Source organism: Plecotus auritus, assembly GCF_963455305.1.
Source record: "Plecotus auritus genome assembly, chromosome: 6".
NCBI lineage: Eukaryota > Metazoa > Chordata > Mammalia > Chiroptera > Vespertilionidae > Plecotus > Plecotus auritus.
In genome coordinates this window covers 7,296,880-7,311,486 of record NC_137773.1, presented here as the reverse complement: position 1 = coordinate 7,311,486, position 14,607 = coordinate 7,296,880, and the positions used below count along the sequence as shown (strand labels likewise).

General features: G+C 59.3%; 1 protein-coding gene across 1 annotated transcript in view; it reads left to right on the top strand.

Annotated features, from left to right (window-relative positions):
• Positions 1 to 10,573, top strand: part of DOCK2 (dedicator of cytokinesis 2) — a 373,091-nt gene extending 362,518 nt beyond the window's left edge. Inside the window, exons 46-52 of the mRNA XM_080676536.1 lie at positions 519 to 602; positions 3,777 to 3,914; positions 5,183 to 5,310; positions 6,214 to 6,388; positions 7,479 to 7,599; positions 8,927 to 9,078; positions 10,066 to 10,573. Of these exons, the coding sequence (XP_080532662.1) occupies positions 519 to 602; positions 3,777 to 3,914; positions 5,183 to 5,310; positions 6,214 to 6,388; positions 7,479 to 7,599; positions 8,927 to 9,078; positions 10,066 to 10,125 (858 nt within the window). The 3' untranslated portion in view covers positions 10,126 to 10,573. The remainder of the gene's footprint in view (positions 1 to 518; positions 603 to 3,776; positions 3,915 to 5,182; positions 5,311 to 6,213; positions 6,389 to 7,478; positions 7,600 to 8,926; positions 9,079 to 10,065) is intronic.
• Positions 10,574 to 14,607: the final 4,034 nt, after the last annotated feature.

Sequence of the window (14,607 nt, the reverse complement as noted above, 5' to 3'; positions counted from 1 at the left end):
CGCTGGCATGCCTTCGCTCAGCCTGGAGGGCTGCTGTGTGTGCATATGTGTGTGCACACATGGAGGACATGAGCCCGGAGAGAGCTGGGGGTGCCAGGTTCACACACCAGGAGGGAGGTGGTGGGTGAGCTGCGCTCGAACGTAAATGTGAGTCAGATCCTCGCAGAGCTTTGTAACTAACCTGGGTTGCCCCCCTGCCCCCCACCACCGCCCCAGGTTCTGATTCAGTAGGTCTGGGTGGGGCCCAATAATTGCATCTCTGACAAGTTCCCAGGTGATGGGTGATTTGCTGCTGCAGAAACACTCTCCTGGGGTTTGTGGCCCATTCCCAGTGGGTGCTGACCTGAGCCTCCAAGAGGAGAAAACAGTGTAGGTCCCTATAGGTCTCTGCCCCATCAATACTTGTGGCCTCGCTGCTGGCCCTCTCCAGTAGAACCCTCTCTCGGCGCCAGGGAGATGGGTCAGGGGGCCCACACCAAATGAACAGAAACCCCCAAACTCCCATCTGTCCTCCCTAGGCCTTCTTCACGGAGGACTACACCAGGGACCACCCCGAGGACCAGGACAAGCTGAGCCGCCTCAAGGACCTCATTGCGTGGCAGGTAAAGCAGAGCTGATGGGGATCCGCCCTGCCTCTGCCCTCCCCAACCCCTCCCGGTACAGGTGCCCTCAGCCAGCCGCTGCCCTGGCCCAGCTGCACGTGTCCTCCTGGCCTTCGGCTTTCAGCCCTTCTTCTGACGCTATATCTTACCTAGCTGGCCGACTCGGAACCTGGATTTGGGCCACCGCACCCCTGGGGTGCTGCACAGGGACCAGGCAAGGACTTCATGTTGCCTGTCGCTAAGACTGCTTTATGGGCTGTTGAATTCAGGGGTAGCACCTCCCAGCGGACTGAAATAAAGCCAGGCCCCCCACACCCACCACCACCTTCCCCCATACCTGGCCCATGGCAATCAGATAAAAGAAGGCTCCAGCCCCACACCCCCTTCTGAGGTGACCCAGTCTGTTGCAGATAATGCTCAGGTGGACATCAGGTTTGGGGAATAACTGAAGCCTTTGGTTGGTCTTTGTCAAAGGGCCTTCATTCTGCACAAGCTGCTTAGCCCTCCAGAGCCCAGCCAGAGGACTTGGAAGGCGCGTCCATCCCACTGACCTGCCCGCCCTCGGTCCCCTCATCCCCTCTACATCCCTTCCGCCTGGCACCTGTATCTTCCTCCACACTCTGCCTCCTGCTGACTCTTTCTCCCTCTCTCAGAGGTTCTGTGCTTATGTCCTTCTCCACTCGGTCTTTTACCTCTCTCTGCACCCCCATCTTACTCCTCTCTCTGCACCCCATCTTACTCCTCTCTCTGCACCCCCATCTTACTGCTCTCTCTGCACCCCATCTTACTCCTCTCTCTGCACCCCCATCTTACTGCTCTCTCTGCACCCCATCTTACTCCTCTCTCTGCACCCCCATCTTACTGCTCTCTCTGCACCCCATCTTACTCCTCTCTCTGCACCCCCATCTTACTCCTCTCTCTGCACCCCCATCTTACTCCTCTCTCTGCACCCCCATCTTACTCCTCTCTCTGCACCCCATCTTACTCCTCTCTCTGCACCCCCATCTTACTCCTCTCTCTGCTTCTCTCTCCTGGGTTTTCCCCCCCTTCTCCCTCCCCCCCTTTTCTCTCCCTGCCTAGAGAAGGAACAATCCACCAGACACTCCCCCAACACACTCTTTAAAGGACCAGGCTCCTCCAGGCCTGATGCAGGGCCCCACAAACACGTGTGCTCTTAGGGGCCACCCACCCACCACCAGGCACACTGTTGAGGGGGCTGTGCTCCAGGGCAGGAGCTGGAGGACCGGAGCCCAGGGGCAGGGCAGGGCAGAGGCTGCAGCTGCCAGTCCTCCCTCCCTCCCTCCTGGCCCATCTCCAGGCAAACAAAAGGAGCTGTTGTGCCGGGGGTGGGGAGGGGAGCGCTTGCTACTCCAGGGAAATCAGGGAGTGCGGAGCACTGGGTGCAGCCTCTTTTCTTAAAATAAGGATTCCTAATTCCGGTCCTTCTCTGCCTCTCCGACTATGCAAAGTGAGGCTTGGAAAGGGGCGAACCCCGGCGCTGCACAGACGTGCTCCCTGGAATGCATGTGTGTGTCTGGAATTTTCTCTCCATTCTTACCTGTGCCTTGTGAACCCCAACGCCCCCCAGGCCCCAGCCTTCCGAGGCCTCATGCCTTTTTTATTCACATAACCATTTCCTCCTATCTCCTCCCCGCCCCCACCCGCAGGCAACATGGGAAGCAGGAAGGCCAGGCTTTGATTTGGTTTCCTTCCTCTGATCATTCTGGGGTGCCCCAGAACGGGCTAACATGTCACACAAACCTGTTTGGTGGTTGGGGTCATCCTCAATCCATATCACTGCCCGGTGTCTCTCCAGTGGGCACCATTCATCACCTGGTAATGGATTCTCAGTGCTGTGCCCACCACCCAAAGCCTGGAGCTCAGACGCACGGCACAGAAGGAAATTTCAGCTAATGGAGAGGCACTACAAAGGAGACTTTGAAAGCATCTAGTAGATGGCTTCTAAAAGCCCTTAGCTGGGGGGAAAAAGAAAAAGAAAAAGAAAAAAAGCTGTTAGCTAGGCCTCTTCATACAGCGCCCCCTAGTGGCCACCCTCTCCCCAGCTGGTCCCCCACTCACCTGGTCACTATGTTACAGAGACCCACTCAGCCACGTCCCTCCCACCCAGAGTCCAGGCACCCTGACCATGGCACCTACCCTCGGGGGGAGGCAGCCCTTTGGCATTATTACACACAGCAAAGGAGTCCCCCTCGCCCATTCGTTCCCATCCCTCTCAGTTTATATCATCGAGTCCCTGCTGTGTGCCGGGCCACAGAAACAGCGCTGGCCCTCCTGATGGGAGACTGTCCGCTCTCACTGCTCTGCCTCAGCCTTTCCACCCCACCCCTGTGCTCGGCCTCTCGGCCCCTTCGCTTTTCTGGGGTACCAGCGCCTCCAATTCCTGAGCCCCTCCTGGCTTCCCAAGGGGAGATGGCTCCTTCAGTCACAGCTCCCTCCCCTGCTCCAGGGGTTTCATTTCCCCTTTGCCTCCTGGTTTCGGGGAGACGTCCGAGAGAAAGAGGCAGAAATGTCTTTACGTCACCAGTCATGGAAACGTGTCCTTTTTTTCTTCAAATTAACCTATATTCTGCCTTTTCACGCCCTCGTTTTTTTGCTGCCCCGAGGCCAGGATAGTTTCTCGGCTCTTCCTCCTCACAGGGGCCCATGTGTCCTGGCTGCTGTCTTTACCTCTCCCCCTAGACAGGACCCAGTGACTCGCCTTGTTGATCAGTCGGAACTTAACTCCCTCACATCCCACATCTGCCATCTCCGCCCTCGCCTCCTCCATCACTTCTTTAAACCCGCTATCTCTATCTATCGGCATCGACCGGAACTTCTTGGACGAGGCGTTGAGTCAAAGCAATGGTTTCCTCTCCTCTGGCCCCACACTCCCCAGCCCTGACGCCACATGCAGAGACTTTCCAAACATCCCGCCTGGAGGGGGTGCTCCAGCCCTCCCTTTGGGCAAGGCCGCTGCAGCTCTCCCTCCCTGTCCAGAGCAAACCCCAAGGCTGCAGCTTTCTGTTTGCCAAGGCCCGTGACCCCGTGAGAAGGTCTCAGGGGACCGGAACACCCCGGACATATTCTCAGCAGGGCGAGGCCTTCAGCCCCTCTGTGCCTGGACCCACGCTGAGGCCCGGCACCCAGCTCACTGGCCACCACCCTCCTCTCCAGATCCCCTTCCTGGGAGCTGGGATTAAGATCCATGAGAAGCGGGTGTCCGAGAATCTGCGGCCCTTCCACGACCGGATGGAGGAGTGTTTCAAGAACCTGAAAGTGAAGGTGGAGAAGGAGTATGGTGTCCGAGAGATGGTACGGAGGTTCCTAGGGTGGAGGGGTGAGGTAGGGAGTGGGGAGGATGATGGGACCGAAGGAGAAGGACCCGCGGGCCCTGATGCCTGAGCTGATGATCCAGGAGAACCTCCCTGTGAACTGGACCCCTCAGAAGTCACCCCCAGACAAGCACCAGTTATAAACTGGGCCCTGGGAACGGAAGGGACTGTGCTAGTAATAAAAGCTACACAGATGAAGCACCTACTATGTGCCTTGTCTGATCTAAGCATGTGACATCCGCTAGGTCATGTAGTCCTCATTGCGTGTCTGTGAGGCAGGAGTGCTTTTAACCCCTGTATCCCTTCTGGAGGGTCAGGGGTGGTAGGAACTTGCCAGAGGCTACCTAGCGAGTGAGTGCAGGTCAGAATTCACACCTGGCTCCATTGGCCTCCAAGGCCAGTGCTGCCGGCCACTCGTAAGCTCCATGGACTAAAGAGGCCGTTGGCCTGGTACGCACATGAGCATCTTTATCCTCTTCCCCAGAAAGTGGGATCATAAGACATCAACCCAGATGGGGAAGCTGAGGCCCGGAGGGGGCAGGGAGTGGCCGGAGCAGCGCCGAGGGGACCTCGGGTCTCCTGTCTCCTGGTGCGAGCGTGGCTCCCTGAGTCAGTGCAGTGCTGAAGCTGTCAGAGCAGGTCCGCTTTCTCAGGTCCGGGGTGACGTCCACAAGACGCCCCTCCCAAATCAGGACAGCCCAGCGAAGAGACTCACAGGGTGAGGTCTGGGAAGGTCCCACGCACACTGCCTACTCGGCTGGCCCCTGGATGCAGGGTGGCCTTCCAAGAAAGCTCACCTGAGCCTAAGTGGCCTGAGTTTTTATTGCCGGTTCATTACACAGACATGATTGGGTGAATCGCTGGTCACATGATTGGAATCCATCTCCAGCCCCCATCCCTCCAGGGACTCTGAGCTGGGCTTACCTGGCTCAAAGCCCAGCCCTATCATCACATCCTTGGTCTTTCTGGCCTGGCCGGGCCCCTTCCAGAATCTTCTCATTAGCATGAAGGGCCACCATAAATAACAAAGGCACTGCTGTCACTGGGGAAATTGCAAGGACTTAGGATCACCTGGCCAATTCCTTATCCAACCAGCCCCTCGGCCCCGCCAGCCAGGGAGTTGTTCCGCCCTGCTCTGCCCCACAGCTGCCCCGCCCAGCTGGAGGATGGGCAGCAAAAAGGGGGGCAGGTACCACAGCTCCCAGCTGCTTGTGGGGCCAGGCTTTCACCGTCCTTTCTCCCGGACAGCCTGACTTTGAGGACAGGCGAGTAGGCCGCCCCCGGTCCATGCTGCGCTCCTACCGGCAGATGTCCATCATCTCCATGGCTTCCATGAACTCTGACTGCAGCACCCCCAGCAAGACCACCCCGGAGAGGTCAGTGCCTGCCCCACACGGCCCCCTGGGCCCCCTGTGCCCGGCCCAGCCCAGCCCGCATCAAGCTCCTCCTCCTGCCCCAGCGCCGCCCTTCCCCCACCTTCCTGCCCTTCCCTCCGAAAGCCTTTCCCACCCTGTGAGGCTGCCATCCTACTGCCGCCATCAGAGGGGCATTCGAGGCCCGAATGGCAAGGGGGCTGTTTCTGAGGATCCGGCAGGACCCGCTTGCCCACAGCCCACAGAGCAACCTGCAGAGCCCGCCTGGGTCTGGAATCGTCTCCCAGCTCCCCATCACAGAGGCCTCCCCCTGCACTCCCCCTTACCTCTGTCAGCCCCTCCCCTCCACGTCCTGGGCCTTCTGCTCCCCAGGCCCTACTCAGTGACTCTGATGATAGACACTGTGAGTCCAGCACTCTCCACGGGCCAAGGGTGTGCTAAGGGTCGTACACACAGGGCATCCGTCCTCTCTCGGATGAGTTTCGCCATCATCTCAGGTGTGCACCTGCCACCACCAGTACACCTGTGTGTACTGCACCCTGCCACCATCAGCACTCCTCAGACCTCATCGCCGCCTCTCACAAGGTTACCGCCAACACCCCCGTTTCCTGCAAAGGAATAATGGCTCAGAGAGGTTGCGTGCTTTGCCCAAGGTCCTTCAGCTAAAACGTGGCAGTGCCTGAATTTGAATCCCGATCCATATCTTTCATCGATTTCCTCTTCTCACCACCAGACTTGCTTTGTGTTTTGAATGTTTGCCACTTGGGCAAGTGGCTCCCCAAACTCTGCCAGGTCAGCCGTCTCCCCCTCCCGGCCCGTGGCGACAGCCCAGTCAGCCTGGGTCCCTGCGAGGCGGTCCCACGGGGGCTCTAACTGCAGGGCCACTCTGTCCCTCTCGCCCTTCAGCTTCGACCTTGAACTGGCACCCCCCAGGGCGCAGAAAGCGGAGCCGGTGGAGCCCATCTCCCCTCCGGGGAGCACGCTGCCAGAGGTCAAGCTGCGCAGGTCCAAGAAGCGGGCCAAGCGGAGCAGCGTGGTGTTCGCCGATGAGAAGGCAGCGGCCGAGTCGGACCTCAAGAGGGTGAGCATCGAGACAGGCTGCCTCAGCACCACCCTTAGCAAACCTACTGTGTGCCGGCACAGTCCCCGGGGCTCCCAGACATGGCCCCACTCAAGCTTCGCCTTTGCCGTGAGGTGGGTGTGACGCAGGCGGCGTCTGAGGACAGGGAGGTGAAGCGCAGGCCGGGCCATGCAGCCTGGACACCGCGGAGCTGGGACTTGAACCCAGGCCACCGGGCTCCGGCCTGGGTGTCTTTTCTGCCATCACAAGCGGCTCTGTGAGGCCGGGAGGAGCGCCTGCTTCACCCACTGAAGGGAGAGCGGCCCTCCCGTGCTGGGCCAGGTGCTTCTACCTCTCCTGCCCGCTGGCCCTGGTCCCCGGGCCACGCTAACCACTGACCCCGCTGGGTTCCTCCAGGGCAGCGGGAGCCCAGCCAGAGGTGGCTCCTGCCCGGAGAGGTGGCAATAAGATTCCCGTGTTTCACAGTTCCAGGGGCAGTCATTCACATGATAGTCTAAATCAGTGGTTCTCAACCTTCCTAATGCCGCGACCCTTTAATACAGCTCCTCATGTTGTGGTGACCCCCAACCATAAAATTATTTTCGTTGCTACTTCATAACTGTCATTTTGCTACTGTTATGAATTGTAATGTAAATATCTGTGTTTTCCGATGGTCTTAGGTGACCCACAGGTTGAGAACCGCTGCTGTAGAGCCTAAGACCATCGGAAAACACAGATATTTACATTACGATTCATAACAGTAGCCAAAATTACAGTTATGAAGTAGCAACGAAAATAATTGTATGGTTGGGGGTCACCACAACATGAGGAACTGTATTAAAGGGTCGCGGCATTAGAAAGGTTGAGAACCACTGCTCTAAATGAATGCCACACGCCACCCCCACCCCCGCCCGGGGAGCTGTATAGTGGGCGGCCTGTGCGCACTACACGCAGGCATGGAACGATGCAAAACAGAATAAATGACCTGGAGCGGGGCCACAGAAGCCTGGCCGAGCCCTCGTCATTAACTTTTCCGGCCCAGAGCTGCCTCATGCTGAGTCTCTGTGATGTGTGTGTGTGTGTGTGTGTGTGTGTGTGTGTGTGTGTTCAGCTCTCCAGGAAGCACGAGTTCATGAGTGACACCAACCTCTCGGAGCATGCGGCCGTCCCCGCCAGGGCATCCGTCCTCTCTCAGATGAGTTTCGCCAGCCAGTCCATGCCCATCATCCCAGGTAAGCACCCTGGCACCACCAGCTCGGGCGGGTAGAGATGGTCCGGGCCACCAGCCTGGGGGTGGAGGATGGGTGTCCAGACAGCCAAGTGGGCCCAGCGCCCTGTCCTCTGAGCTGTTCCCCACCCCGCAAGCTCTACCAGGCTCCGGGTGGAGGCCTGCGGAAACTCGGGCCTCAGGATTCACTGGAAAAGCGTTCATCACACCAGGTGGCCCTGCTTTCTCAGCGAGCCAGGCCTCCCCAGGGGCCAGATGCGGGTCCCTGAGCTCCGTGTTCTCTTTGGAGACCTGGAACTCACCACAGCATCTTACAGGTGCCGAGTGTTTGATGCGTGGATGCTGCGTACTTCCCCGTCACCCATTCACTGTCCGGCGAGGTTAGCAGCACACAGACGACCCTTCCTGGTTCATAGGGGGGACCCTGAGGCCCGCGCTGGTCATGTGGCAAGCCTAAGAGCACGCCATCTGGCACGCGGCAGTCTCTAGCGTCTGCCACTCTGTGCCAGGCTGTCTATGCCAGGGGCTAGGGCAGAGAGGAGCAAGACAGGCCGGCGCCGCCCCCAGACACGGCAGGGGGCCTCAGCCAAGACGCCTGCTGTTCCCCCAGTGCTGACCAGGCCCCATGCTCACTGCCTCTCCCACTATTTCATGTCCGCCTCCGTGCCCACCCATGGAGGGCCTGGTGTCAGTAGCCCCACCGTGTGGATGAGGAAGGAGGCACTGAGAACGCCAGCGCCCTGCCTGTCACGGGCTGGTCATGCAGAGGCCAGGTTCAGACTCAGGCCTGTGCCCCGGGGCTGCCCCAACACTGCCTGCCGACCGCAGGAGAGCCCTACAGGGAGGCGTCTGCCCGGCACCAGCCCTGGGCTGCACAGCACTCTGGGGTCTGTGCTCTTACCCCCATTTGGCTCATGGCAAAACCGAGGGTCAGAGGTAGCTGATTGCTCGGGTCTGTGTGACTCTGAGCGGGTGTCACACCGGCTGTCTCACTGGCCCTGCCTCCGGAGGGAAAGAGAGAGCCAGGGTCCGGGTGTTGGAAGGGGAAGGGCATGTCCCCGGAGGAAGTCGGGGCTCTCCCTGCCGGAGCCCCCCTCGGCCAGCCCAGAGGCCCTGGGAGGAGGGTCCGTGGGGTCTGGAGGCAGGCCCTTCGCTGTCCAGGGGCTGGGCAGCCTCACGCAGAGGACACGGCCACCGCTCCTGCCCGGCTGTGCCCTGTCCTCCCCGGATTCTGTGCCCTGCCTGCCTCCCGCCTGTCTCCTCATCGCTCGCCCTGCCCCTGGGTCGCACCTCCCACCTGCCACTCACGCCTGCTCTCCCTCTCCCTCCAGCCTTCACACTCTCCGTGGCAGCTCTGCCCGGGACGGAGGATGGCAGCCCGTCCCCCCGCCTCAGCCAGACCTTCCTCCCTTTCTCGGAAGGCGACAAGAACGACAAGAAGACGCTCAAACGGAAGAAAGTAAACCAGTTCTTCAAGACGATGGTGAGGACACAGACGATGGAAGTGTGGGGGGGCAGAGAGGCAGAGAGGGAAGAGGCAACAGAGAGGAGAAATGGTGTGTGTATGTGTGCATGTGTGTGTGTGAGTTTATATGTGTGCATGTGTGTGTATGTGAGTGTGTGTGCGTGTGTGTACATGTGTCTGTGCATGTGTTAGTGTCTGTGCATGTGTGTGCGTGTGAGAGTGTACGTGTGTGCATGTGTGAGTGTGTGTGCGTGTGTGAGTGTTTATGTGTATGCATGTGTGTGCACACGTGTGTGTGAGTGTGTGTGTGTGCGCATGTGTGTGTGAGTGTGTGTGTGTGAGTGCATGTGTGTGTGTGTGAGTGTGTATGTGTTTGTGCGCATGTGTTTGTGGTCACCAGGGAGGCAGGGTCAGGCTCCAAGGACCCTGAGCAGCACTGACCCCAGCTGGGCTGCGGATTGTGCCAACGGTGTGCAGGCCCCCAGGTCTCAGAACCCATATGTCCTTCGCCCAGACCGCCCTTCGGTGTGCCCGTCAGGCCACATCAGGCAGCTGGCTTTGGAAGAGTTTGGGGGAAGTTTTCTATTCAGCTTATATTACAAAATCCTAGTAATTAGAAGTTAGTTTCCGAGCCCCAACTATTCAAGTACATCTGCTGCTGTTCCTCAGCGGCCTTCGCTCAGGATAAAGAAGGAGCCACTGGCACTTTAAACGGGAACTCTGCTTCTGTAGCAATGTCAAGTTCACTGCATGCAGCGAGCAGGCCCCTGCCGACCCCCTTCCCCTCTCGTGGGGCGGTTCACAGGCCCCGCCAGCTCTCTGTCCGTGAAGCCGCAAAGCCTGTGCTCTCACCACTGTGTGGCCACACGCAGGGTCGGGGGCCCACGCACCCTAGGCTCTGGGCAGGGGTCTGCTTAGGGGCCCTCAGGATTGGGACTGGGGAGCCCCACTTTGGCGCCCGTGAGATCCCATCTTGGGGGGGGTGCTGTTTCTTCGCCCACACAGCTGGCCAGCAAGTCCTCCGAGGACAGCAAGCAGACCGCCGACCTGCCCTGCGACCTGTGAGACGTGGCCGCCCGCCCGGGCTGTGCTGGGGCCAGGAGAGGAGCTTCCAGAAGAAGTGAGCTCGGGCACGGATGCCTCGGGAGCAGGGGGCCCTCCGATGGGCCTCCACTCAGACAGAAGGAGCGGCTGACCTGGCCCAGAGCTTCACGGTGACAGTCGCCGGAGGGAGTGAGGACACCCACGGGTCCCGGCCGTCTGTCCGGTGCGCTGTCCAGCATCCTGGGCACATCTTTTCACAGCCCGGCTCCCAGGTGTGGGAGCTGTGGTTCTGGCTCCTTTCTAAGCCCTCGTCCTTAATAGAAAAGCCTTTTAAATGCGCTTTTATTTTATTTCTGGTTAACAGTTTTGTACTTTACATTTTTTAATGACAACACCCAGTCTTTTTTCCAGCTGATCATCTCCAAAGTGTTGCTGTTTCTTTCTGGCAATAAAAGTGGTTCGGTTGCATACTTCTGAATCCGGCTGCATCCCTGTGCCCAGCACGGGCCGGTGGCTCCTGGAGGCTGTGGGAAGGCGGGAAGGCCAGGGCCTGCCGCCATGTGAAGGGGCCCAGTCCCGGCCAAGCCTAGAGGCAAAGTTGCCCACCTCATTCCTCACCCCCCCACCCCCCAAGAATCTTCTCCTCCGGGACCTTAGGCGCTGAATGCTGGGGTGCCGGGACACCAGAATAGTCTTCCAGAACATTCCTCATGTGTTCTGCACCGTGGATAGTTTCACATGCCTTTCTCCCTTCTGGAAAGAGATGGCAACACCACCCGACCAAATGCATGAGCGTTAGGGAAAGAGGGGGCTGAGGTCCCCTGGATGGAGGGCCCCGCCTTTGGAGGGCCCCACCACCAGGTCAGAGGTGGTGGCTTTCCTTGCAGGGACCCCAGGCTCCCGAGGTGAGGCCCCAGGGAAGTGAGGGGCTCCTCCAGGGAGGGAGGAGGGGACGGGGGGCCACCTCCACGCCTGCTGGGGCCTGCAGGGATGGCTCGGGAGGCTGAGGGCTCACTTGGGAAGAAAACTAATACTGGGTGGATCTTGGGTGCATGGCAATGTGGGGTTCAGAGCTCAAGCCATCGAGAGACCTGGGGTGGATGCTCCCCTCTAAGAGCCCGAGTCCCTGGGGATGGTGAGTGGGAGAGCATCCTGATGATGGTGAGGGGAGAGCATCCTGACGATGGTGAGGGGAGAGCATCCTGACGATGGTGAGGGGAGAGCATCCTGATGATGGTGAGGGGGGAGCATCCTGATGATGGTGAGGGGGGAGCATCCTGATGATGGTGAGGGGGGAGCATGATGACAATGGTGAGGGGAGAGCATCCTGATGATGGTGAGGGGAGAGCATCCTGACAATGGTGAGGGGGGAGCATCCTGATGATGGTGAGGGGAGAGCATCCTGACGATGGTGAGGGGGGAGCATCCTGATGATGGTCAGGGGAGAGCATCCTGACGATGGTGAGGGGAGAGCATCCTGACGATGGTGAGGGGAGAGCATCCTGACGATGGTGAGGGGAGAGCATCCTGACGATGGTGAGGGGAGAGCATCCTGACGATGGTGAGGGGAGAGCATCCTGACGATGGTGAGGGGAGAGCATCCTGACGATGGTGAGGGGAGAGCATCCTGACGATGGTGAGGGGAGAGCATCCTGACGATGGTGAAGGGGGAGAATCCTGATGATGGTGAGGGGAGAGCATCCTGATGATGGTGAGGGGGGAGCATCCTGATGATGGTGAGGGGAGAGCATCCTGACGATGGTGAGGGGGGAGCATCCTGATGATGGTGAGGGGGGAGCATCCTGACGATGGTGAGGGGAGAGCATCCTGATGATGGTGAGGGGAGAGCATCCTGATGATGGTGAGGGGGGAGCATCCTGACGATGGTGAGGGGGGAGCATCCTGACGATGGTGAGGGGGGAGCATCCTGATGATGGTGAGGGGGGAGCATCCTGATGATGGTGAGGGGAGAGCATCCTGACGATGGTGAGGGGGGAGCATCCTGATGATGGTGAGGGGGGAGCATCCTGACGATGGTGAGGGGAGAGCATCCTGACGATGGTGAGGGGGGAGCATCCTGATGATGGTGAGGGGGGAGCATCCTGACGATGGTGAGGGGGGAGCATCCTGATGATGGTGAGGGGGGAGCATCCTGATGATGGTGAGGGGGGAGCATCCTGACGATGGTGAGGGGAGAGCATCCTGACGATGGTGAGGGGGGAGCATCCTGATGATGGTGAGGGGGGAGCATCCTGACGATGGTGAGGGGAGAGCATGATGACAATGGTGAGGGGGGAGCATCCTGATGATGGTGAGGGGGGAGCATCCTGACGATGGTGAGGGGAGAGCATCCTGATGATGGTGAGGGGAGAGCATCCTGATGATGGTGAGGGGAGAGCATCCTGATGATGGTGAGGGGAGAGCATCCTGACGATGGTGAGGGGAGAGCATCCTGATGATGGTGAGGGGAGAGCATCCTGACGATGGTGAGGGGGGAGCATCCTGATGATGGTGAGGGGGGAGCATCCTGACGATGGTGAGGGGGAGAGCATGATGACAATGGTGAGGGGGGAGCATCCTGACGATGGTGAGGGGGGAGCATCCTGATGATGGTGAGGGGAGAGCATCCTGACGATGGTGAGGGGAGAGCATCCTGACGATGGTGAGGGGAGAGCATCCTGACGATGGTGAGGGGAGAGCATCCTGACGATGGTGAGGGGAGAGCATCCTGACGATGGTGAGGGGAGAGCATCCTGACGATGGTGAGGGGAGAGCATCCTGACGATGGTGAAGGGGGAGAATCCTGATGATGGTGAGGGGAGAGCATCCTGATGATGGTGAGGGGAGAGCATCCTGATGATGGTGAGGGGAGAGCATCCTGACAATGGTGAGGGGAGAGCATCCTGATGATGGTGAGGGGAGAGCATCCTGACGATGGTGAGGGGGGAGCATCCTGATGATGGTGAGGGGGGAGCATCCTGACGATGGTGAGGGGAGAGCATGATGACAATGGTGAGGGGGGAGCATCCTGATGATGGTGAGGGGGGAGCATCCTGACGATGGTGAGGGGAGAGCATCCTGACGATGGTGAGGGGGGAGCATCCTGATGATGGTGAGGGGGGAGCATCCTGACGATGGTGAGGGGAGAGCATGATGACAATGGTGAGGGGGGAGCATCCTGATGATGGTGAGGGGAGAGCATCCTGACGATGGTGAAGGGGGAGAATCCTGATGATGGTGAGGGGAGGGCATCCTGACGATGGTGAGGGGGGAGCATCCTGATGATGGTGAGGGGAGAGCATCCTGACGATGGTGAGGGGGGAGCATCCTGATGATGGTGAGGGGGGAGCATCCTGACGATGGTGAGGGGAGAGCATCCTGATGATGGTGAGGGGGGAGCATCCTGATGATGGTGAGGGGAGAGCATCCTGATGATGGTGAGGGGAGAGCATCCTGACGATGGTGAGGGGGGAGCATCCTGATGATGGTGAGGGGAGAGCATCCTGACGATGGTGAGGGGGGAGCATCCTGACGATGGTGAGGGGAGAGCATCCTGATGATGGTGAGGGGGGAGCATCCTGATGATGGTGAGGGGAGAGCATCCTGACGATGGTGAGGGGAGAGCATCCTGATGATGGTGAGGGGGGAGCATCCTGATGATGGTGAGGGGAGAGCATCCTGACGATGGTGAGGGGGGAGCATCCTGATGATGGTGAGGGGAGAGCATCCTGATGATGGTGAGGGGAGAGCATCCTGACGATGGTGAGGGGGAGAGCATCCTGATGATGGTGAGGGGGAGAGCATCCTGATGATGGTGAGGGGAGAGCATCCTGATGATGGTGAGGGGGAAGCATCCTGACGATGGTGAGGGGAGAGCATCCTGACGATGGTGAGGGGAGAGCATCCTGATGATGGTGAGGGGGGAGAGCATCCTGATGATGGTGAGGGGGGAGCATCCTGACGATGGTGAGGGGAGAGCATCCTGATGATGGTGAGGGGGGAGAGCATCCTGATGATGGTGAGGGGGGAGCATCCTGACGATGGTGAGGGGAGAGCATCCTGACGATGGTGAGGGGAGAGCATCCTGATGATGGTGAGGGGAGAGCATCCTGACGATGGTGAGGGGAGAGCATCCTGATGATGGTGAGGGGAGAGCATCCTGACGATGGTGAGGGGAGAGCATCCTGATGATGGTGAGGGGGGAGAGCATCCTGATGATGGTGAGGGGGGAGCATCCTGACGATGGTGAGGGGAGAGCATCCTGATGATGGTGAGGGGGGAGCATCCTGATGATGGTGAGGGGAGAGCATCCTGACAACAGCTCAGGTGCATTCTGCTCTGACTGCCCCGGCTCAGAGTATGCGCACGGCAAGAGTTAACTTCCTAAATCCTGACAGCAGCCCTAGGCGGTGGGTCTGTTACCAGAGGCAGAAGGTGACTAGATCTCAAGCTCGGTAAGTGGAAAGGCTAGGATTCGAACCTGGGCATCCAGACGGAAGGTGG